Source organism: Alexandromys fortis, unplaced genomic scaffold (assembly GCF_014885135.2).
Source record: "Alexandromys fortis isolate MF-2015 unplaced genomic scaffold, M_Fortis_MF-2015_v1.1 scaffold_201, whole genome shotgun sequence".
Taxonomy (NCBI): domain Eukaryota; kingdom Metazoa; phylum Chordata; class Mammalia; order Rodentia; family Cricetidae; genus Alexandromys; species Alexandromys fortis.
This window is the reverse complement of record NW_026068087.1, coordinates 281062-307306: the sequence shown is the minus strand read 5'-3', so window position 1 is coordinate 307306 and position 26245 is coordinate 281062. Positions and strand designations below refer to the sequence as shown.

The 26245-nt window shown below is 40.8% G+C and overlaps 1 protein-coding gene across 1 annotated transcript in view; it reads right to left on the bottom strand.

Annotated features, from left to right (window-relative positions):
• The window catches only part of LOC126488687 (histone deacetylase 9-like), a 79365-nt gene extending 59056 nt beyond the window's left edge, over positions 1–20309 (bottom strand). Inside the window, exons 1-2 of the mRNA XM_050122335.1 lie at positions 20187–20309; positions 7512–7619 (exon numbers count right to left, since the gene is read on the bottom strand). Coding sequence (XP_049978292.1) covers positions 7512–7619; positions 20187–20309 — 231 coding nt within the window. The remainder of the gene's footprint in view (positions 1–7511; positions 7620–20186) is intronic.
• Between the last annotated feature and the right edge of the window lie 5936 nt (positions 20310–26245).

Sequence of the window (26245 nt, the reverse complement as noted above, 5' to 3'; positions counted from 1 at the left end):
AATCCATCATAAGAAATTTAATTATCTCAAAAGCATTTGGTGTTAAAGGAATATGGATAACTCAATGTGGGTATCTATAATTGTTGCAGAACTAAAATATATGATAAAGTAATAAGACATACATCAGGAGGTAAAGAGAATTTCACCATTATAACTTGCAATAATTACAAAAGGTTCAAATTACAGAAAATAGTTTTTTGACCGTAGAAGGATTCATTCTAAGTGAATTATGAAAGACGGTCTGGGAGCGTTCAGCTAGGAAGTAACTGAATAACAGAATTCTAGTAACCGTACTGGAGAAGATGTCAGGAGAGAAATAAGACAGTATTTTAATACATTGAAATTTATAAAATGTGGCTAAAGAAGTGTTAAAAGAAAGAAATATATAGTCCTAAAATGTCTCTACTGGAAAAACTGAGACCTACAGACTTAGCTTCTTCAAATGTTGAAAAACAATCACATGGAACTCAGTGTAAGCAGAAAATAGTGAAGGTCTAATCCATGAAATAGAAAAGAGAAAAAGAAGAGGATGATAACAAAGCAGAAGCAGCTGCTTCGAAACAATCTGTGAGCATCACGATTAGGAAGGAGAGAGCTAGCATTTGGTCTACAGTCGAAAATTTAATTTCTTTCAAAAATCTTTTTTCTCATAAAGCACACAGATTCTTTACTTATGACACAGAGCTTTATCCCCTAGGCTATTTCCCATATAAAATATTCACATATGCCCAAAACATTGTTGGAAAGGTATCTTGGTGATGATTTTATTCATGAGAAATTCAAGCAAAAATGAATCAATATAAGGAGTAATATTCACCCAGTATGACATCTAGCAATAAATGTTATCAAGCTCCTAATGAATGCAGCTTCATGGTGCATTACTATAACACTGGGCTAAGAAAGAGAAGTCAAAGCAAAAATATTAGAAGTAAGTTTTTATATATTTATAACTACATTATTATTGTAGTTTACACATAGGTGAAGTTCTATATCACAAAAAAGAAAAACATCTAATGATGAGAAAACTCGGATGCACATTTGTCTTGACCTTGAGGGAATATGAGGGGAATATTTAGATATTTACAACTTGTGGTATATCTAGGTACAGGCATTTTTAAAAAGATGTAATGTCTTGGTTTGATTTCTGCTGCTTGGAAGGAAAGGGTTTACTTGGCTTACATGTCTGGTCATATCCATCAGTGAGAGAAGTCTGGGCAGGAAGTCAAGGCAGAAACCTAGAGGAAGGAATTGAGTCAGAAGCCATGGAGGAACTTACTGTTTGGCTCCCACAGCTTGCTCTGCTTGCTTTCATAGACAACCCAGGCCCACAGCCCAGGGGCAGCATCACCCATAGTGCTCTGGGCTCTTCACATCAACCGTCAATCAAGAAATGTTCCATAGACACTGCCACAGGCAAATGTAATGAGAGCAATTCTTTAATTGAGGTTCCCACTACGAAAGTGAGTCTAGTTTGTATCAAGTTGACAAAACCAAACCATCATACATACTGGATATAATTCTACATCATACTATGACCGAAAAAAAATCAACAAAAACAAAAACTCTTTTATTTAAGAAAAAATGTAATGCATTATTGAGGAGTCTACCTTGAGTTGGGATGACTGGCTAGGAGTCTACCTGAGTTGGGATGACTGGCTAGGAGTCTACCTTGAGTTGGGATGACTGGCTATGTATAGTTAAGCATTTCTGTTGTCACTCTTATAGAGAAATCAAACTGATAATTACTTGGGAGTTAACCCCTACTGGCTAACTTCCATAGTGTTGGAAGTTTCTATGCATGCTTCCAGAAGGTCTTATCACATAACGCCAAGTGGTCTGACACATATGCCCACTGTTTCAAGGCTGGTGTGAATGTTACAGGTGTAAGCAAACCACTTCCGGTGGCACTTAAAGCCTACACCATAAGGAGGACTCATGCCTGATACTATTAACTGGGCCAAAATCACATGGCTGGGCAGATCACACGAGCTAAAAAACACTCCAAATCTTTTATTCTGTTAAATTGGCATAGCATTATTCTGCTTCTGAAGTACTTACACTCATAGGTAAAGGTATCTTTCAACTCTCACCGTGGAAGCTTCTTTCTGCAATAGATGGTGACATGAAGTCTCACCCATTTCCACGCTCGAAAGCTTCCCCCTGAAAAATTCCCCCCCCCTCCACAAGAAAGACTTTATAAACCCTGTATCCTGTTCAGTTCTCTTCTGTTTCTTGCCACAGAAGAGGCAGCCACTCTTTTGTGTTGTTTTTTTATCCCTCGCAATAAATCTTTTGTGTGAGGTTTGTCGTGTGGTATGTGGTGTGACTTTGTGGGATTCCTTGGCTCCCAATTGCCTTGATACCTTCCCATCTGAGCTGTAGGGCTTACAGTGGTGAGGCAGGCAGGAAATACCCATCTAGTCAACCAGATTAGCTGAATCAACCCCTAATCAATGGAGTGATTGATGTCACACATCCCAGTTCTTTTCTGGAAGGGAAAAAGGAGGTTGGGGGGACAGGAGGAGTGGAGGGAAAGGAGGCTGCAGGTGGGATGCATTGTATTAAAGAAGAATAAATAAAAAGAAAAAAGAATAAAAAATAAATGTAAGCTTTTAAAACAGTACATAGTAAGTATCATTTAAAGATATTTTCTATGTTATCCCTGAACATTAGAGCCCCACCTCTCTGGGAGTGGGGCTTAGTACAGTTGATAATTGTTTTGTTTGGTGGTTTTCTGAACATCTTCTATAAAGTTTGCTCTCTATGCTTTGTGTAGTGATGCCTTCTGTTTTGTTAGCTTAGTGCCCAGGTATTGCTTCAGCCTTTGTGGGGTCACCACATGTATGCAAGTGTGTCAGTGTACACACTCAGTATCTATTTGGGCAGCTAACCTTGTCCTTCACTGCCAGTTTGAGGAGAGTCTCAAAATCAGCTTGAACCAGTTTAGGGCCTCTGTAGGTCCTTCCTGATCTTGAACACAGCCCTGGGTTCACACAGCGCCATAGCCTGTCATGAATGTAGCCTGCTGTATGTTGGCCATGCACTTGTCCATCAACCGAATCACGTGAAGCTTCTTGATTGCCTCCTAGTTTTTCAATAAATGCCTTTGGAGGAAAGCTTTTATACTGATCTTATTTTAGCAGAATTACTTTGGAATTCCACTTGGCATTACTTACTAAGATTTATTATGTGGTTAGCCTAGAAACTAGACATTCTTGTAATGCATAGTAAAAAAAAAAGGCAGCATGTTGAAGTATTGTTCAAAGAGCAAATGCTGGCAATAACAAAAACACCTAACAGAAGAATGAACTATTTTTGATGTACAAAGGAATACTTTATTACTCCAATGAAGATGCACACATCTTCCTGGCATGATTTTAAGTTGAAGAACACTAGAGGAGAAAACATCAATACTATTCTATGTTTTTTTAAGGACTAAAATGTTCAAAACTATCAAAATAAATAAGTAGGTAATTTCTGAAAGAGAAGTAGATTGCTATGCCTGGTTCAAAAAGCTAGGAATGAGGTGGTTGTGAGCGCACATTTGTTTGGCCAGCACAGTCTCGAGTCTGATGAATGTATGGATCGTGGATAGCTTGCTATTCTCCTGCCTTTTGAATTTGGAAGTACTTCTTTTGTCTTTCAAAAAAGGATTTCTTTATTTTTAATTTATGCTTATTAATGTTTTACCTGTGTATTTGCATGTGCATCATATGCATGTCTGATGTCCTCCGGGGTACAAAGAGGACCTCAGATCTCCTGGGACTAAAGTAACAGGTGCTTAAGATGCTACTTAAGATGGAGCTGGGAACCGAATCCAGCTTTCTTAAAGAGCAGTTGTTGGTCTTAATGATCGAGCCATTTCTCTAGCCCCATCTTTTCTTTTCACACACATCAAATAATTCTAGCCATAAAATGAGGATCCAGGTCAGCTACGTGTGCTACAGCACAGCTCCAATGTGACAGCTGGAAGAAAATAGAGGGTCGTGAAGTTTATAAACATTATTAGCTGAATACAGGATCTTAAAGGGTTGGTTAAATTCTTTAAGGCAGTATCCTAGCAGGGGAATTTACTTCAAGGGTGCTCAGTGAGCATGGGGGGTGCATGCCAAGCAAACCAACTCTACTAGTTACTCAAAGAAGGGTTGTCATAGCAACATCACATTGCAAAATATGCGCTCAAACATCAGAGACATCATCTGCCACGCAACCAGATAGTTTGACTTTTTGTTGTCATTTCTGAATAAATTGTGCAGGCAGCTCAAAGTGTCATCAAAGTAGATTGCTACAGGAATTCTTAAGAGATTCTTACTGTGTATTTATTTAATGAGCTGAACAAGTATTACAATTTAGAGATATTTCTATATTCCATATGTACTTTTTATAACGCCCTACAGAATTTCATTTTGAGATAATTACTCTTCTGGTATACCAAAAATTCCAACATTTTCAGAGTGTCTGTCCCTTGGTACCAGAAACCTATGTGAGGAATTATGCGTATGTGTTGTTAAAAACCCAGAAAGCTTGAAATGTCTCATAATTTCCATTCCACTCTGATGATTATTTCCATTCTGTACTAAAAATATACCAATTTACAGCGATAGTTTGCTACACGTGTTCTATTTAAATGTCACTTTGAAGCCTTTCTTCTCTGCTGGATTCATTCTTGTAATTCTTCTGCTTTATTAGTTTCTCCAGTGCAATCCAGGCAAAAAGGGAGGAAGACAGGACAGGCAAGGTCAGATGCAGCTCCTGGGTGGACCCAGGTTATCTTACTTGGTTGTTTCTCTTCTATAGTGTGTTTGAATCAGTTTTCCATCCTTTGTGATCCCCATGATCTCCCTCCAGCTCATCTCTTAGTTCCTAACATATCCATCCCCACTATTCTTCAAGAAAGCTCTTAATTCTTTTAGATATTTTCCAAGATAAAGTAACACTCTCTTAAAAGATGTAATATTATGCTACACCAGTGGTATTTTATTAAAGTTTAGACTTTCTAGGAAAATGGGAAAATTGTGTGAGAACTGAACATAGACAGAAAATTACAAAAAGTGGGGGTTTTTAATTGTTTGTTTCTTTTGGTATTTATTACCAAGGTATTGTTTACCAGGGTCCTAAATTTCCTGACCCCATTTCCTTCTTGGGTCAGAATGTAGTGGACCCAGAAGTCATGGGCAGCAATGCCCTGAGCCAGCAGGTCCTCCAGGCTGGAAAATGGTGTTGAGAGCAGTGAAATGGAACGACCATCTGGTTGACCAGGGGTTCACAAAGGTGGCTCTAGCTTAGTTTTTGGAATTCTCACTGTGGCTACAAATCATTTTTGGTTTCTATGTTTCCAATGTAATTTCCCTGTCCCCAAATCAGTAACTGCCAGGGGTTCACTTGTGATGTCAACATGGAATCAGTTTATTATGGTACTGTCTTGGATTTTCTTTCTTGACCCTCAGAAAGAAGAGTTAACTTCAAAATCTGAAACGTTCGCCAAAGCCAGATGAACTTAGGTTTATGATATTTGCTTATTTTGTATGCTGTCAGTCATACTTGAGACTGAACTCTGCTTTTCTTACTTACAACCCTCTCAGGGTCAGTGTCTGTGGTGTGGACAACGTTCAACCTCTTCAGCCCTGCTTGGCGATCGGTCAGGAAAGAAGCCCAGAGAAGCCATACAATGCTGCACAGGGTACTGGGATAGCAGAGCCCTTTCCTCTACCAACCAAGCCTGCTGACTGTTTAGCAAAGTGGAGAAAAACCATCTGCAGGAATTCTTGCTCTTAACATAAATAGCCCGTGTTAGTACAGCTGGTGGCCAGCATGTCCGCAGGACACTGTCCACAGTTTATTTGTAACTGATCATCTGAAATGACTACCTGCTTAAAATGGAATTAAGTTTCTGTTTCATTCTCCTCATTCATAAATTTATGAATTCCGCAGAGCCCGAGTAAGAACAGTCATGATTTTCTTGACCGTCTGCATTCCAGTTAAGTAGGCATCTAGATTATCAATGAAATTGTCTGACACTAAAAGCAATTTTGACATCAAGAGTGGGCATGGCAACAAAGCAACCGTAAACACTGGAATATGTAGCCGTGGTATTAGTGCTTGCCACATGAGTCCTTTTGAAAACAAGATTCTCAAATATTCTTTAGAGATGTCCACTTATCATAATTTATGACGTCATCAAATAAGAGTAATTATCCCGAAGAAATTACAGGGGACAGCGAAGCCTGCCCAGAAAGCGGAATCCCTCTGACCTTTTAATTTATCATTTGCAAAGATAAGGCCTGAAAATTAACATTGCTTTCATTAATGGCCCCATTAGTCTCCGATGAGCAGTTAATGTCCCCAGGCTCAGTTTTGTCAAACACACACAGGCAATTCTTTAAAAACAACAAAACCCTAGAACCTACCACATCCAGCGCTTATTTCTATAAATTCTGACTTCTGGGAAAGATGACACCACAGTTTCCAGGACCACCCTACATTTTCCAATCATCAGATTCAGGCATAATTTGAATAAAATTCCATTTAACCCTAAGAATAGCCATTCTATTTGGACTTTATCTTAGATTCACAAAACTCCCAGTGCATATATTGCTAGTCGGGGTAATTTCCCTCAAGCCTCACAACTGCTAAAAATACCAGACCAATCACCGTCCCAGATCACGTTATGAAGTGTGTGAACCAGTGCATTAAAAACTGTGTTAGCACCAACCAGGTTTATTGGGGTAGCTACATTCAAGACACACATGGCATACCTTTAAAGAGCACTGTTAAAATAGCAAATAAAATGTCAATGTCTGTCAGGTCTCTGGTTTTTATAAATTGTTTAGACTGGAGACATTGGGGTTTGGACATTGTTCTTTTCATATGATGTAAAAAGAAGAGACCATGGAAAGAGAAGAACAATAAAGCAGAGCTCATGTTTGAAGTTCTTTCATGGAAAAACATACTTCGGTTCATTACCCATCCAATCAACAATTTCCTCCCAATCCTTCCGTCTGTGTTGACTTTCTCCCCCTCCTCTCTCTGGGTGGTATTCTGAACTTACACACACTACTCAGGAACTCTAGTTCCTAAGTCACTTCAAAAGAGAACGCTGGGAGAGCATCACAGATCTCTCTCTCTCTCTCTCTCTCTCTCTCACACACACACACACACACATACACACATACACACAGCACACAAACACCACACACTCACACACACACACGCTCCACATCGTATTTTTAATATGGACCACAATTTTGCTCACCATGACTATGGTCTTACAAGTACACTATTGTGCTCTGACTACAGAACATTCCAGAGAGGAGTAAGACTCTTAAAGCAGGATAGCAACCACCTCCTTACAGAGGAGTTCTGCTCACACCTTAGTGACCATCTCCTCGCCCTCCTCCCTCCATCTCTTCCCTTTATTAACACACTACACCCTCCACATCCCCCAAAACAACAACATCTCTGTTTCAGTGTCTTCTCTGGATTTCCCACACTTAATGCAACCCAGACCTCACCTTCAGCTCTCCTGAGGCCACTTTGGAAGCCAGCTCAATGACACAGCCAACAGCCATGCGTGCAGCACCGGACGAGTGCAGCTCGTTCCAAATGGTGTCACTGTCCACCTGAGCAAACAGTCAGCAGGGGCCAAAGAAGGAGAGAAAAGGAAAAGAGAAGAGAAGGGTGAGAAGAGGGTGCGGTGGGAGGAAGGGACAAGAAAGCAAATCTGTGAGGAAGGGCTGGCAGACTAACAGCTAAGTGCAATAACATTAGTCTGCAGTCCTGGCCCGCTGAAAAGACCTTCTGGACACAGCTTTGCATATACTTTTTCTCTGCGCTGACTTCTCCAATGGAAACACATTCTTGCCATGCCTCACTGCCATTCCCTGTTTAGATTTCTCATTACAAACAGCATTACATAGGCCGGATCTGGCTTAGGTACAGGCCTGCTAGAAACCAGGCCCCAGCAGTAGGTAGAGCGAAAACCAAGAGCACTTAGCTAGACATAAAAATCGGATTTGCAAGTGCTGGAGAGAGAAAACGCCATTCTGACTGCAGGTTTGTCGGGAGCCAAAGACAAGGTTCAGGCAGGTAGCAGTAGCAGGCCGTGAAGAGGAAGGAGCAACCGCGGCTCAGCCCCAGGATGGAAGGGACTCCTGGACCTCCCACGTAGAGGGATTGATTTACAAAGAGGCTTCCTTCTTCTTGGACAGGTACGGTTCTGAGGCTGGTTTCAGTGCACACTGCTTCTGAGCTAGAGCACCATTTGTGCACTAGTGTACTAGCGGGCCTTTTGAAAATGCCACTGGTTCTTTTCCACGCACACACTAAGAATGCATACATTAAGAATATTAAACATACAGTAGTAGTGGTTTTAATTATAACGTGTGTCCCACATCGTACGTATCAGGTATTTCAAATATTGAAATGTCAGTATCAAATGACGGGCAGCTCTGATACCAGATTTCAGAGTGTGTAAACCATGTGAAGTGTTAATAAATGAGATTAAATGTTTGTGGATGCAAATATCAAGCCTCTTCAAATGGGCCAGAGAGGGTTTCCTGCTCAAAACAAGATTTGGTTTTAAAAAGTTGAGAATAAATCTAAGGCCAAGTAACATGGGAAAATGAAATCGATAAAAACAAGGCATACTTGCAAAGCCCTAACTGGTTTTGTGAGTCATGACACATGTCTATTCATTTCTCATGCATTCATGATTAACTCTAATCATGGCAAGCTGTCAACAATAGAACCAATAACACAATCACACTGATGTCTAGGAGTCCTGGGCATACAGGTGCTCGATGGATGCTTGAGTTCTGACCCTTATCCAAACAACTGTGACCCCAAGTTGTCAACAAAAAATAAAAAAGCATGAGAGCTATATAACCATGCAGACAAACACAAATAGGCACACAGAAAACAAATCTAAACAGAGTGGCTGTGAGGAGAGAAGTTTTTCAAGCCCGTCTGCTAGGAAAGACCTTGTAGCTTTGTTATTAAACCTGGGCTACCCTGAGCCAATGATTAAATTCTCTGTGCCCTGATTTGCTTATCCATGAAACCATCTTGAGTATCATCAGAGGTTAACAGCACGAACTATTCTTCCAGAGGCTCTGATCTAGGTTCAGTAACCACATGGCACATCTCCATGCAAACAAAAAAATAATATAGAATACCATGTGTATATGGTTGCTCCGAGGCTGAATAAGGAGGTGAGAAGCAAAGCCCTGGCAAACGCTTCATGAACCGCTGTTGATTGGCGCCATATAGCATAGAATCAGCTTTTTACATCACTAAACACCTGCTGTGACTATAGTAGCGTCTAAATGCATGGGAGCTTGACCTGAGAAGTTAAAGGCTTATCGCTGGCTGAATCCACAGTAGCCAGACTGGATTGAATAACCACGTAGATTCTAAGCACCTTGACTGGTCAATTTGGAACAATCAGGCATAACTCATTTCTATAAATTCTTAAAGCGGTTAGAAATTTCCTTCCAAAAATGTTAAATACCCCCATCGGGTTAGAAGTATTAGCTGTTGCTGGGCAGTGGTGGCAGCACTTGGGAGGCAGAGGCAGGCAATCTCTGTGAGTTCAAAGCCAGTCTGGTCAACAGAGTGTGTTTCAGGACAGGCAGAGATACATAGAGAAACCCTGTCTGAAAGAAAAAAATGGGGGGGGGGGGGTAAAAGAAATATTATCTGTTATTTCAACTAAGGACAAGGTTGGATTAACTACAAGACTAAAAGGCTTTAGTTACCACAGATACATTTGGGTGACATCCACCTGCCTGTTCACACACCTTCTGATTTCTGGAAGTATTTTGTATTGATAAAAAGTCTGTGCCTGTACAATTAGTAGTAGTGCATAAAACAGTAGTGGTGACAGTGTGATTTTGATGTGGCTAACATCTGTCTAATATCCAGTATGAGTTGTTATTTGGGTTTTTTTTGTAATAAAGATATAGTTATTGTTCTCAAAGCCTGGTCAATGGATTCTTGAGATTTTATGGCTTATATCCAAAGTTTTGCTTATCTCCAAACACATCCTCCCTTAGGAATCCATGGGATTTCTCACGTGTTCATTTATTCATATGTAACTATGCAGGATGCTTATGTAAGAACTGCTCGAATATCTGTGCTATGTACAGTTTATAATTAGGTGGTAAGAATGAGCAAGGTTTGCAGAGATCATCCGATCACTGGAGCCTAGATTTATGAGTAGGTTTCTTTCCCTCGGTGACTCAGCTGTGACAACAAGTCACAGACAGGGTAATTTGCACAGCACAAGTGCATTGGACACAGTTACCTTTGGCCTGCAGACGACTTTCTGTTCTCACACAGCTTTCCCTTGTTCTCAGGGTCTAATGCTTAGAAGGCCACTTGTCCTATTAGACGAGGAGCCCATTTTTCTCTTTTCATTTACTATTAATTATTTTCTAAATGCTTATTAATCACTATCATGGGTTTTGGATTCACTGTAATAGTTTTGGAAGAGTTTTAGGGATATCAAGGCTCTATCCCCAAAGTTTGTTCACCAGTCCATTTACAAACACACTCCCAAGATACTATGGTTCCAAATGGCATTTCAGGATCAACTTAGCTATGAAACACACCTCACCTGTATTTCCACATCTTACAAGACCTCCCGCAGAATAGTTAAGATACTCTGATGGCCGTATTAGCCAGTTAGCAAGATCTGGAAGGGACTGTTAGCACACGCCAGACAGATCCAGGAGCTTAGCAAAGTGGTTCAAGGGAAAAGACTCTGCACTCACGTTTGACGCTTTTACATTGAGTAGACGTAGAGTGAGGTCAACTGCTTAAACCTCTCACGTGTGATCTTATTATTATCAGTGTTAATTTTGCACCATTGTGTCATATCATGCTCAGCAAGGGTTCTACCTCTAAGCTACATCCTCAAATTTTATCTCATTTTCAAGGACAAAAAATGACTTGGCTAGATCCCAGGGGAAAATATTTATCCCGAGTTCTGAACAAAGTCTCTGAAGGCTATTTTTCTATTACTGATTTTATCGAGCTATACATTTTTCTCTGCTTCCTTCCCTTCCTCTCTGCTCCCCTTCAACTCTCTCCCATGGTCCCCATGCTCCCAATTTACTTAGGGATCTTGTCTTTTTCTACTCCCCATGTAGATAAGATCCATGTATGTCTCTCTTAGGGTCCTCAATGTTGTCTAGGCTTTCTGGGATTGTGATTTATAGGCTGGTTTTCTTTGCTTTATGTTTAAAAACCACTTATGAGTGAGTACATGTGTTAATTGTCTTTCTGAGTTTGGGTTACCTCACTCAAAATGATGCTTTTCTAGATCCATCCATTTGCCTGCAAATTTTAAGACGTCATTATTTTTTCTCCTATGTAGTACTCCATTGTGTAAATGTACCACGTGTTCTTTTTTTTTTTACTTTATTTTTTTTAAATATAATTTTTACCATGTGTTCTTTAACCATTCTTTGGTCAAGGGGCATTTAGGTTGTTTCCAGGTTCTGGCTATGACAAACAATGCGGTTATGAACATAGTTGAGCACATGTCCTTGTGCCAAATCATTCAAGTGTCCTTCCCACTTTCTCTTCTATGAGGTTCAGTGTGACTGGCTTCATGTTGAGATCTTTGATCCATTTGGACTTGAGTTTTCCATATCTAAAGACTATTCTATATACAGAAACAAGGGGGTATAATTGTATAGTATGCCTAAAAGGACAATACCCAAATTACCATCCTCCCAATTCATCTGTAGCATTTACCAACTTATTTTTATGTCATTTTAATTAACAGTGTGCTTTCAACCTCTGACATATTTTCTTGAGTCAGCTCACTCTGTAGACCAGGCTGAGATCCATCTGCCTGCCTCTGCCTTCCACATACTGGGATTAAAGGTGTGCACCACCATCACCCAGCAGCTCAGCCTTTGTCACGTGGCTTTCGACAGGGTCATTTATCACAGAGATAGGAAAAACACAGATTGCTGAGAAAGGCCAGTACTTTGCTTTTGGGTGAGGAGCCTTTGACCTTGCCGCAGGAGGAAGGCCTAGGAGGCAGAGACACAATGAAAATATCCACCCTGGAGAGGAGAGATGTCTGCTTAGTGAGGCAGAAAGGAAGATGTTTGTAAGGCAAACTATGGCTGAGCAGGCCACAAGAATGTCCCTTGTGTTAGAGTGAAAGAAAGGCCTAAGAAAAACCTAAAACGGGCAAAATAGTTACTGTTTCTAAAAAGCCAGGATGAAGGAGATAGTGCGGTCATCAGTCCTCTTCTGAGCAACACGTCTCAGAGTACCAGGCATGCACATGGTACATAAACATGTATGAAGGCAAAATATCCATAAAGTACCCATGTATGTTATACATTATATATTATGAATATAAAAAAATGAGCCACTATGCCTCTAAATATAATGCGTACATTCATGCAGGCATGCATACATAATGCTATGTTCATGCGTGCACACCTAAACACGAAACCCAAACACTCACTAATGCTATTGCCATCTGGAAGAATCACACGTCCCGATCTTTGTCTGACAGTTAAGGGGATGTAGGATTGAAGGCTGTGGGACGACAGTAAACGTCCCCAAGGAGCCTGGAGAGGTGACACACACCTCATTCACTCACAACACAGCAGAGTACAGTCCAGCAAAGGCACACCAGAGAGCGAGCATGAGTTCCTTATATTTTTAGCTGTATGTACTCCCTTCCTCTGAAGCTTTGATTTCTGCTATTTGAAAGTAAAGATTATTACTAATTATTCTGGTGGTTCTCATCTAACACGTACGGAGAACTTGATGTGCTCTTTGATGCAATCTTTGAAATATATAAAGCTTCTGCCTATTTAACTTGTGAGTTTCCCAGCCATCACTGTTGGAAGGAAGCACTATTATTAAGCAGTTCCAGCTGGGTGGTGGTGGCGCACACCTGTAATCCCAGCAATCGGGAGGCAGTGGCGGGCAGGAAGAGCTCTGTGAGTTCAAGGCCAGCCTGGTCTATAGACTACACAAAGAAACTGTCTTGACAAAAGAAGAAGAAATAAAAAGCAGAAAAGTTCAGAAACCAAGTACATAGAAATGTTTCCATAACTAAATAGAAAACTGCATTGCGAGCTCAGGCATCTGGAGTGCTTAACTATATTGATTATTCTAAAAGTAAAACCGAAATCCAGAAAGCAAAACAACATGATTTTTAAAAGCAGATTATAATCATATTTGCAGAATCTATAGTTCCCTAATTAAATACATTCTCTAAAACCAGGTGAATATTTTGGGCTTAAAATAATTTAACTTTACCCTGTTAAGATTACTAAAATATTTTATTTTAAATATCAGATGCTTTTGATAAATTGAACCTGGCACATTTTGGTGCTTCTTCTGTTGTTGTTTGCTTGCTTATTTGCTTATTTATTTATATCTGTCAACATCCTATAGCTGTGATTCTCAGTACAGGTTATTTGAAAGGACCAACAAGATTGATAAGTTCTTAGTTAAACTAACTGAAAGAGGATTCAAAATAACAAAATTAGAGAGAAAAAGGGAGAGATTACAATGGACACTGAAGAAACTCAGAAAATCAAAGAACATACTTTAAAAATCATATAATCCATAAAACTGGAAACTGTAAAAAAAAGATCAATTTCTAGATATATACACTATGCTAAAGTTAAATCCTGATGAAGTAAATAATTGGAATAGACTCATGACATCTAGTTAGATAGAAACAGCAATTAATTTTAAAGGGCCAGATGGATTTGGTACAAAATTCTACCAGACCTTCAAAGAAGACCAGCAACAGCTCTCAAATTACTCTAGAAGACAGAAATGGAGGGGACATTTCCAAGTTCCATATGACCCTGATATAAAAACCAAGTGAAATCAACCCCAAGGAAAAAGAAAGAAAGCCAACATCATCTTAACTAAAGAAAAATTGAGATTTCTGCTAATATTGTGAGCAATTCCAGGATGCCCATGCTAAAATTTTAACTAAAGTGATAAAACAAGTAAAAGAAATAAAGTGGTTACAAACAAGAAAAAAATAAAGCTATTTTCAATTTCTGATGATATGATTATATTCATAAAAGGACAGGAAGACTCTACCAGAAAATCCCCTACACCTGATAAATACATTCAGCAAAGTATCATGATGTGAAATTAACACACAGCTGGGTGGTGATGGTGCACGCCTTTAATCTCAGCACTAGGGAGATAGAGGCAGGCAGATCTCTGCATGTTCAAGGCCAACCTGGTCGACAAGAACTAGTTATAAGATAGCTAGGGCTGTTGCCCTGAGAAACTCTGCCTCAAAAAACCAAAAATAAATAAATAAAATAAAATTAACATACAACAATTCGTGGTCCTTTTATAACTAATGGCAACACATCTAGAAAGAAATCAAAGAAGCAAAACCATTCAAAAACACCTTGAAATATTTTGGAATAACTGTAACCAAGAAAATAAAAGTATTTGTACAAAGAACAGTTTTTGGACACTAAAAGAAAAGAAAAATAAATTGAAGGAGATACCAGAAGATGAAAAGAACTCAATGCTCATGAATTGGTCAGATTAAATTTGTGAAAATTGCCACCCTACCAGAAACTATCTAGATTCAATGAAATCTCCATCACAATTCCAAGGCAATTCTTTACAGAAATGAAGAAAAAAATCTTAAATTTCATATGGAAATACAAAAGACTCAGGATGTCCAAACAATCCTCAAAAACCACAACAACAACAACAAGAACAGATCTGCTGAAGGCATCACCGTCCCAGAGGTCAGGTTATACTTTGGAGTGACAGGGATACGAACAGCATGGCACCAGCACTAACACAGACTCTGTGATCAGTGAACTAGAATTGATGACCCATATGCAAATCCACACCCTACAGCCCACTTAATTTTTGACAGAGTCCAACAATATATAGGTGAAGAGAGTATCTGCAACCAATTGTGTTGGCCAAACCATTTAGAAGATGGAGGTCTGATCTTTATCTCTTGCCCTGTGCAAACTCAAATCCACGTGGATCAAGGAGTGGACACCCTGCACCTCTGTTTAAAACCATTGGCCCAGGGAAGTCTTTTCTCAACAGGACCCTAAAAGTGCAGGCATTAGGACCAAAAATAAATGGCACTTCATTAAGCTAAATTGTTTTTATAGAGCGAAGAACACTATTACTTGAGAGAAAAGGCAAAATTTGAAATAAATTTTACCAGCTATGCATATGACAAAGGATTAATATCTAGAATATACAAATACCTCAAAAAATAAACATTGAGAAAACAAACAACTCAATTAAAATGGGGCATAGAACAAAAGAGTTCTTGAAAGATGATATACAAGCCAGATGGTGGTGGCACAAGTCGTTAATCCTGGCACTCGGCAAGCAGAGGAAAGTGAATTTTTGAGTTTGAGGCTAGCCTGGTCTACAGAGTGAATTCCAAGATAGCCTGAAGCTGCACAGAGAAATCCTGTATCAAATAGAAAAAAAAATAGATGAAATATAAATGACTGAGAAACATCTTTAAAATGTATCACATCCTAACCATTAAGGAAATGCAAATTAAAACTATTTTGAAACTTAATCTTTAGAAAGGCTCCACAGCCATGGCCAGGCTGGTTCCACAGGTATCACTTGTGCTCAGGTTGAAGATGAATGATCTCAGATCAGATGGTGTCTGCGTTCTGTCTAAAAGGGCAGTGGCTATTGAGTTCCAAATTTTTATCTTAAGGAATGGATGGTATGGTGTTTTAATAGAACTCCTAGTTGCTATATGGTTAGAGGCAACATTTTAATTATTAATATTGATAAAAATTAAAATTTGAAAAGTCCCAGGGCATGCTAAACCAAACCTATCTGTGTTCAATATGTGTGCTCTTTATCTATATTCAGGTACTTATTGGTTTATCTATTTCACAGTGCTGGGGATAGACCCCGAAATATGGTACATGCTGGGCAAACCTTCTACTACCAATTGTTACACAAACCATCGGGGGAGCCACACTTTTACGCAAAGTTTAAAAGTTCCAGAGTGAAGAAGGCAAAACCACGGCTCATGTGAACTAACTGGGCTGCTTCCTGTGTAGCTGAGATCAAAGCTTAGCCCAGGAGACTCCTCAGGGTAGAGCATTTGGGAGGCTGACCTCCGAGTTCAGGAGGTGTGCTCATGATTCCAGCCCCTGTATCAGGGCTGCCACTGGAGAACAGCGGGTTGGACAGAATGAAAAATAGTTAGGGGTTTTATTCCGTTCTTATTTTGTCATCTAACCTCATCCTTAGTGATTAGAAATTATTATCTTTTATAAAAGTATTGCTGCGTGACCGATAGGAAATATAACATGAGTAAATACATGTCTTTCAAGTTGTGATGGCTGGAGCGGCCTTGATTTCACAGAAAAGGACTTTCCTTCCAAACTGAACAAAGAAGGAATCTTATCTGAGTGAGAAGGACACAAAACAATGCAAAGCAGGACCACGAGAAATGCACTTGAAGTATTTATATTTGTAATAACTTACACATAGTCATTTTACTGAAATGTATAGGAGAGAAGGATTGCTAATACCGTGTCTAGTCACATAGGAAGAATTTGTATCTAGTGGTTTCCAAATCCTAGGACTAGAAAACAATTAATGCCAAATATACTTTTACAGATAATTGCAGGGTATCTTCCCTATTCTGTTCTAGTGGTAGCATGCTAATACTGTCCCCCACATAGATCAATGAGACCTCAGGTTCTGTATTGACATGAATGGTAGGCACCTTAAGGACCAACCCCCCCCCTGTTCGCAGATTACTTAAATAAACATTGGCAAATTCATTAAATAATAGAAACTCCAAGAAAAATGAAAGCGACACCATCCCCATCAGAATAGCTTTGAATTCATCAGATTACACAGTGTGTTTCAGAAAGGGTGGTGGAACGCAGCACCAGGAAGCGCTCAGTAAACATTAACTCAAACAGAAAAGGAGGAAAGGAAGGGAGGAGGAGGAGGAGAGAGAAGGGATATGAGAGAGAGAGAGACAGAGACAGAGAGAGACAGAGAGAGAGACACAGAGAGAGACAGAGAGAGAGACAGAGAGAGAGGAGGAGGAGAAGGGAAGCTGAGGGTCTGGTCCTAACATTACTTTCTATTCAGCAGCACATCAAAGGACAAGAATCATCTGTGATGATGCTGGAAGCCAGAAACTCCCTCCAATCAGCGAGCTCCATGTTTAAGCAACATATGGATCTAGTTCAGCCAGAGTTTCCTGAATGAATGTGGGCCTTTGCGGGCTTTCCAAGCACATGGAGCAGTGCTCCTTCACTGGCACTGGAAACAAAGCTAATGGCCTGCAAAGCCGCACGTGATAGAGATTAAGCTACCTGTCCTGAATGGATGTGATGGTATTTAAACTGGAGAGGGAATGACTTAGAGGAAAAGGAATTTCGGCACCGTCTCCTTTGTAGGATCTGAACGCGGCCGGTTGATTTCTTTTGGAAATAGTTCCAGAGCTAAATATAATACTACTGTTCCCATTAAGAAAACGGGTTTCCTATGAGGTGGCCATGTGGCACATGATGGTTACTCCGATGTCTTGAACATTTCACCCTGTAAGCTGGGCACTGAAGCCCCTCTCCTGGCACTAAGCAGTTCTGTGAGCATTTGCTATTATTGTGCTGGGCTCCTAGGGCCGTGAGCATGCCTGAATAATTGAGTTTAAGCTTAAATAATGATCAGATGCCCTTGGAGACCCCTGACAGACACCAGACTCAACAATGAAGCAGAGGCTTTTCATCACAGCGCAGACTCTGCCTTTGCAAGCATGCTGTAGAATCGTTAGTGGCAAATGCAATTGAGGGCATTTTGAACTTTGCATTCTCCCAGGTAGTGCGTTTATTTTAAAGCAGCCGTCTACTGTGACTCAACTGTTTCTGCATGGAGCATTCTGGTTTGGTAATATAGAAAACAAATCCAGTGTTTTCAGATTGTTAAAATAGTTCTTACTTTGTTTAACATATAAAATACTGTTTTTTTAAAAATATTTTTTGACTAGCTTATTCTGTTTTAAGCCCTATATGCTGAGTAAGCTGAGCTACAAGTCAAATTTCTTTTTCTTTTTGTTAAAATAATATTTTGTTTCATTTAAAGGGTATTTGAGAATATTAATATTTTTTTTCTATTCTGAACCCATCACTCTCAGAGCTAGTTCCAGAAATGCTAACCCTTTGTTTCGGGCCATGGACACAGAAGGGGTGGGAGGAGAGAGTCCACAGAAAGGAAAATCTAACTTCTTAGCAGATTTAGTGGACGTACGTGTGTCAGATGGATCATCCCATAAATAGATTCGCCAGCATCTCACACATCCATGGTGATACGGTGGCACCCCCTGCGTGTGTGCTTTACCTGTTTTAACACTGAGGTGCGTGGCTAGTTTCTGCTGGAAGAGGAGAAGCTGAACCTTAGAGAATTTAGGCAACTTGAACATAAATAGTTAATAAATAGCTGGGATTGTACCTAAGTCTGCTTTGCTCATCATCATACTGGCTGAATCGTGACCTCCTCCCTGACATTGAAGTTCTTATTGTGCCCACATTTGGAGACAAGGCCTCTCAAAGTCCCATAAGATTGGATGTATTATAAGGGTGTATTGCAATGTGACGGATTTCTTTATAAGGAAAGAGACGCAGGAAGCATACATATGAATAATCGGAACACCAGGGCAGGAGCCTTTGAAAAGCCAGATACGGCCACACTTTGATCTTGGATTTCTCGACACCAGTACTATGAAGAAATAGCTTTCTGCCTAAGTTGTCCAGTCGCTAGAATTTTGGTTTGGCAACATTAGCTGGACTAACAGGGAGGTGAACTTCACATCTAGTCTATACATGTTTGCTGCATAACATCCCTATTAATGATACACCATGATGCTGATGGAAAATGCCCTAAGCCTGGGACAGTGGTTGGCTTCTAACCGCATCTCAAAGATGAGACACATAAGAGAGACTCTCTCAGTTCTGCTAAGTTAATGAATGTGATCAGTGGTCTTATGCTCACACTTCTAGGTCAGGATTTCACTGCAGATAAGAACCTAAAATGTATTATTAAATGCCCCCCCTGCCTCCAGTTCAGGTCCTGTAATATGTTCGTGATTTAACGAAGAGCTTCCCTCTCTTCTGCAGTTAGTACAGTCCAGGAATTCAACTCTCACCTGCCCATGCTTTGGGCTTCACTTTATACGTCATGTGACATTGGGTCTTCACTAAACCACCTACACTGTACAGTGCCCCATATCTGGACATTCTATTGCTATGGACTTCTTTGACTTCCATAGAAATTTCTCTCTCCAGTATCTATTTCCCAAAAGGAGATAGATTGTCTAGAGCACAAGACAACTAAGTTCCTAGTGATGGGATAGTGGGAGTCTGCTAACCGATCTCTTAAGAAGAAACAAAAGAATCTTTAGAAAACCTCAATTTCAAATGCAGGCAATGGCCACGCCCTGTGTGATACCTAGGGAAGATCATTGTTCACCCCCCACTGGACATCTTCGGCAAAGAACCTAGGCCTAGAGAAGTTAAACAGTGGGCAGCTACTCCTCAGAATCCTGACACTTGGGGCAGGGACCCTGCTTGGGTAGCGCAGACATTACCCGTACACACTGTGAGTCGTGAGTAGTGCAGACTATCTGGTCCCACCTGGTCCTCACTGTGAGGTTAGAGATGCACCTGAAGTACTGGCAATCAGGGCTTTGGGTCCAAGTTTAGTAATTAGTAAATAAAAGCCCCTGTGCTTCTGTATCCTCACTGACGTTTCTGAAGGTAAAGCCTACCAGTTATGGCCCTGGATTAGCGTCCTATGGTGTCATGGTTTTCACGGCAGATCATCTGCTGTTTCAGCAATCACATCAGATCTCAAGGGTACAAGCCGGCTTTCCCAGGGCACACGCATGCGTTTGCTCCCCAAAGCCACTGGACTATTTCATGGGGATGGAGCGGAGGTGTACCAACATACATCATCACATTTGACCCTCAGGGAGGGTCGTGTAATAAGGGAGGCTTCTTGAATTCTATTGGGTAGATGCAGAAACTGAAACTCAGATCAATAATTGGCAGAGGCTTTGTATGGCCAACTTTTTAGAATCGCAGATTGAAAGAAGACATCTTAAACATCATCATCAAACTATTCAGGAACCATTCTGCAGTGACTTTGCCATTCCCTAAAACCCCGCGAGACCTCTCTGATTCAAAGTGACTGTCATTTATTTCCTCCTGTGGGATGGTGCTGGACTCATAATCCTCATGTTCCATGTGGTGCTTTTCCTCCGTCATCTCTACAGCCTGTAATGATGTGTATGCTCGCTTCTCACATGATACAAAACAGACGTGTACGTAGTCATGCCATGTTCTGTTGACACCCCGAGACTCTTGAAATGGAGCTGAGATGGATTCGTGATGACAATGGGCAGACAAACCCACATACGTTCTCTCTTCTCCTCAGCTCTAGGAGGAGACATGACTGACAGCCCACTCCCGTGGGATCACTTGTAGGCTGTAATGCCCACACCTTAGCTTCTTTAGTCATGGTGAGATGAAAAATAAACAGAGCGGCTATGGGGAAGACCTCAGGTTCCCGGGAAAAGCATGGATATGATGAATGAACACTGTGACTGATATTCCATATGGAAAGAAGTCATGAACTTCATGTCACCACCGGGAGTCAAGGGGAATGCTGACAGCCTTCACACGCAACCACAACCAATCCCAGTCTGACCAACTGCTTTCTGGAAGCTTCACGGATCTCGCAGGTGTGAATTCTAGTTACTCATCCTCTTCAGCAAAGTATCCTTTGCTCTTTAGTTGCCAGAAATAAAGGACAGAGTGTGTTTGCTTTAGCAGTGGGGCTGCATCTCGACACTTGAAGGATGCTGACTTGCAGATACGGATGCACTCAAAAGTGTGTCAAATAGTATACAGATTCTGTGGGTTAAAAGGGCCAGGCCAGCAATCTGAGCATCCGGTTGTTGCTACCCATAGTTTCAGTGAGTTCTCATCGTCCTCTTAGAGCTGAGTTAGAAACAGAGCCAAAAAAACACCGTTCTATGATCTACTTACCGCTTCATTTCATCTGAAGTATATACCGCGTAAGGAGTACTTCATAATACGCTAATCCCGTATTCATCAGATGGCAAATGTTATAGCCCTGTTTCTACAGAGAGCAGCGTAATAAAATTAAGCTGCCTCAGTAGGTGTGTGGAATGAGATTTCCTCTGCATTATCTCAGTGGTTTGGTCCAACGCGTAGATTTCCCAGAGACATGCTTTCTACTGACATAAAATTCTTTTTAACCCTAACCCATGGGAACTAGATTTAACCCTTCATAGGAGTTTTAATAAAAGGAAAATGCTTGTGGTCAAAGAAGAAATTATATTTTTTCCTTGTGGTTGGGGTGTTTTTGTTCCAGACAGGACTAGTGACAATCATATGAGGTTAAACCACAGTGAAGTGTGAGTGCCCAGTACTGGGGTTGAGAGCTAAGAGGTCAGCCTGCCTCTATTGCAATAACCCCTATTCATGTGACTCAAGGAAGTGGCCTCTCTGAGCGGCAGTTTCTCTTCTATAGAATACAAAGTCTTCATGGCATCCTTAGGAATGAGATGCCTGGGCCTATTGTGCAGACTGAGAAGACCGATGTGGATTGTCACTGGACGCTTGCCGACGTAATTGCCATTTTCTTTTGTGAGGCTGTGAACCACCCTAATTTTTCCAACACTAATGTGCCATGTTTCACTGGCTTCTCTGTGGAGCCACTTCCTCTAAAACATCTTCTCTGTCCCATTCTTGATGGATAATATCAGCACTAAAATCAGCCTTCTGGGCATAATTCCAAACGACTCAGTCCAAAAATGTACTGATAATGTCTCAACACAGAATACTCTGAGGATAAAGACTGGCATATGACAGCAAAAAGTATTCCTAAAATGCAGATATTATCCCTTGTGTTCCATGGAACATGTTCCTACGATACAGAATTAGAAGTCATGCTGGGCGATGGCGGTGCACGCCTTTAATCCCAGCACTCGGGAGGCAGAGGCAGGCGGATCTCTGTGAGTTCTAGACCAGCCTGGTTTACAAGAGCCACTTCCAGGACAGGCTCCNAAAAAACCAAAAAAAAAAAAAAAAAAACAGAATTAGAAGTCATAAAATAAAAATGGGGAAGTCCGGAGCTGGACAGATGGCTCAGTAGTTAAGAGTACCTGCTGCCCTTGCAGAGAACGCCAGTTTCCAGCACTCATTTTGTGTGGCTCATAAATACCTGTAACTCCAGTCTCAGGTGATCCTACATCCTCTTCTGTCCTCCACAGCATCAATCATGCATGTGGTGAATATACATGCATACAGGCATTCACACATAAAAATAAATCTCTAAAAACTCAGATGTTGGATAGGCGGTGGTGGCACACGCCTTTAATCCAAGCACTCCAGAGACAGAGACGGGGGATCTTTGTGATTCCGAGGTCAGCCTGATCTACAGAGCAAGTTCCAGGACAGGTTCCAAAGCTACACAGAGAAACCCATGTTGAGAATTAAGGGTCATGAGATGGCATTTGTTGGCCCATTTAGTAACCTAATGAAACCTACATGTATGTTTGTTCTCCTGGCTCTTGCAGCTCAGATATAAACAAGGAGGAAACAGACATAGATAAATATGTCATAACAAAAATGCCAGCTGAGAAGCCACAAAAACACACATACATCTTCTGTGGGACAATGGTTTTACCCTGTAAAGATTTGTTTCTTGTACTTGTTTAGTAAAATGCTAATTGGCCAGTAGCCAGGCAGGAAGTATAGGCGGGACAACCAGGCAGGAAGTATAGGCGGGACAACCAGGCAGGAAGTATAGGCGGGACAACCAGGCAGGAAGTAGAGGTGGAGCAACGAGAATTCTGGGAGGAGGGAAGTTTCACTCTGCAGTCGTCACCCAGACACAGAGCAAGCAAGACGTGACTGCCTTGCCAAAAAAGACACCAAGCCACGTGGCTAACACAGACAAGAATTATGGGCTAATATAAGTTATAAGAGTTAATAAGAAGCCTGAGCTAATAGGCCAATCAGTTTATAATTAATATAGGCCTCTGTGTGTTTATTTGGGCCTGAATGACTGCGGGACCAGGCAGACAGAAACCTCTGTCAACATGCAGATGCGCTACATGCAAATGTCATGAAATTTGCATCAGACTTGAAAATGGGCAGATGCTAGAGGACGGTGCATAACTTTAGCTTGACAATTTAAATAATAAAGTATATAGAAATAATAGCCCCAGACACTGGGAACCCCAACACACAGTCTCAGACATTGGGGTCACTCACACAGACCACATGTAAGTCCTAGACCTTTGAATGTCTAGATAAGTGTGTTTGCACCTAGGCTCTTCCTGTCATTCCTGGCCAGATCTTTGGAGATCTTAGGATTTCAAGGAGTGCTCATCACTCCTCCATCTGGCCTACTGCACCAAAATCCAGAAATGAAAAGGAAGTCCACCTATTCTGGGTTCTGGACAAAACAACCCTCCTACTGTTGCCCATGACTTCACAGTGAGGATGGGCTAGCTCTCCCAGATGTCTGGTAGTTGTGGCTCTTTTTCAACCTTCTGAGTTCTCACTGCTTCTATACTACCTCCACAGAGGTCTCTATTTTCTGGACTCCTCTGATGTGGGATTCCTGTCTGTATGCTGTGAATATCATTGGTTAATAGAGGAACTGCTTTGGGCCTATAGCAGAGCTATGGGGGAACAGAGCTAGGCAGGGAAAACTAAATTGAATGCTCGGAGAAAGGAGGTGGAGTTGGAGAGAAGTCGTGTAGCCCCCACCGGAGACAGATGCCTGATGGAACTTTACCCGGTAAGCCACGGCCACATGGTGATACACAGACTAATGAGATGAGTTAAATTAATATGGAAGAGTTAGCCAAAAAGAATCTAGGGCTAATGGGACAAGCATCAATTTAAATAATATGTGTGATTATTATTTCAGGGCAGCGCAGCCGGGAACTAACAAGCAGCCTTCCTATAACACTGCTCTTCGAGCCAGTCTCTAAAATTCTGGGGCTCTCAATCCAGTTCTTACTTTTCCTATTCTAATTGTGAAAAGGTAGCACTTTTCCCCTATTCTCCAGCTCAGTCTTCCAACCACACAAGACTCAACACCATGTTAGTTGACTTTTCCCTATAACAGTCTTCACAAACACATATTCGTACACACAGACTCACACAGGGTACACATATACAAGCACAGACACACAGACACACACACACAAATCATACACACAGTCACACACAGATACATCTGCACACAATACACACACAAACACAATACATAAATACATATACGCACACTAACACAAAACACATACACATTTACACCTCACACAACACACACACACATATACACACACTCACAATACACTCACATACTCACATAACACATGCACATACTCACACATACACACACATACACACACATCATGCACACTTCAACTGAAATATATCCATTGTTTCTCTCTCTCCCTCACTAGTGCTTGAGTTGCATTGGGATTGTTTTTCATTTTAGTTTTAGATTCTAACAAAAGAAACATCCCGTTTTATGTTAACTAAAACAGAAACTTTGTTAATAGAGACAAAGCAGACAAACTAGACAAGGTCAGATGTGTTAGCGGTGGTATGGTTGTAGTCACAGACAGTCCTAATAATGGAACATCACTATTGTGTACTGGGGTTTAGTTTGTTAAGAGGCTGGGTTTCTGACACTGAAATCCTTGGAGATCGAAGTATAACAAAAACAAAACAAAACAAACAACAAAAACAAAATAAAAGCCTTGTGAGTTTGATATCGTCATATCCAAAAGAAAATGCTGAGCTGGGACTCAGTTTACCACACAGCAAGCTGTCAGAAGATTGTTTATATCCGGATAGTTCCATTTCCTTTATTTGCCCTTAACTTTCACTTGGCCTTATATTTTTTCTTTTCTTTTTTTTTTTTTTTTAATTTTTATTTATNTGTATATCTGCAGGCCAGAAGAGGGCACCAGACCTCATTACAGATGGTTGTGAGCCACCATGTGGTTGCTGGGAATTGAACTCAGGACCTTTGGAAGAACAGGCACTGCTCTTAACCACTGAGCCATCTCCCCAGCCCCCCTTATATTTTTTCTTGAGAGTTAGAAGTGACAATCAGATGTTTATATGTTTAAATCTAGTCAGTATGTTTCAATTTTCTGGGTTTTTATTTCATAATACCACATATGGCTTTTAATTAATTAATTAATTAAATGTGTATGAATGTTTTGCCAGCGTGTACATACGTGCGCCACATGCATGCATCAGGCATGCTGGGTGGAGTTACACACATTTGTGAGCCACCAGGTGGGTCTGGGACACAAACACACATTCTAGACGGAAGTCCCTGTCCTTACCTACAGAGCCATCTCTCCAGCAGCTCACTCTGTGTGTGTGTCAGTTTATATAAAAGCTCAAACTCATCCCATTAATTTATCTGCAGCAACCACAGAGTCCACAGCTAAGCTTTCTGAGCTCTCAATATTTATAAAATGCCAGCATTTACAGTAAACACTGAGTACCAACATGTTGTCGTCAATACTCCACCGCTATTATACAACTGAGGATATACAATTAGCATAATCTATATAATACTAGAAACTTCCTGGAAAATAATTCTTGCTACATTTTTTTAACTCAAGGGCAACATGAGTTTTGAATAGAATTCACAACATGAAATAAAACTAAAGGACAGATTTATCAATCTGACTTTTTCCTAGTGTCATTTGTACCAAGTTTAAAACTAATGAAAATCCAAATACCACTAGGCTGAGGACAAGGAAAGGAGACATGAGAAACCATGGCAAATCTTCTGTGCTGAGGGGATGGTCCTGATGCTGGTTTGATCCAGGGACGGGGGGAGCATACATAGTTACATTCAGCTCTGGCGCTGACTGCAAACACCTCTGAGCTGCACGTGAATATAAGGGGAATGAACACTATCTTGATTTCTCCGCGTGAGAGCACTCTCTTTCTGCTGATGTCATAAAAGGCATTGTGCCTGCGGAGGTTACTGGTGTGGAACTGCACGAGATGAGATTTGATAAAAAAAAAAAAAAGAGGTTCCTCTGTTAATTATCATAACCTAAGGAACACCCAGATGTCTGGCATGCTTCAACACGAACTGCTCTAGCGGGTCGGGAGAGTGGAAA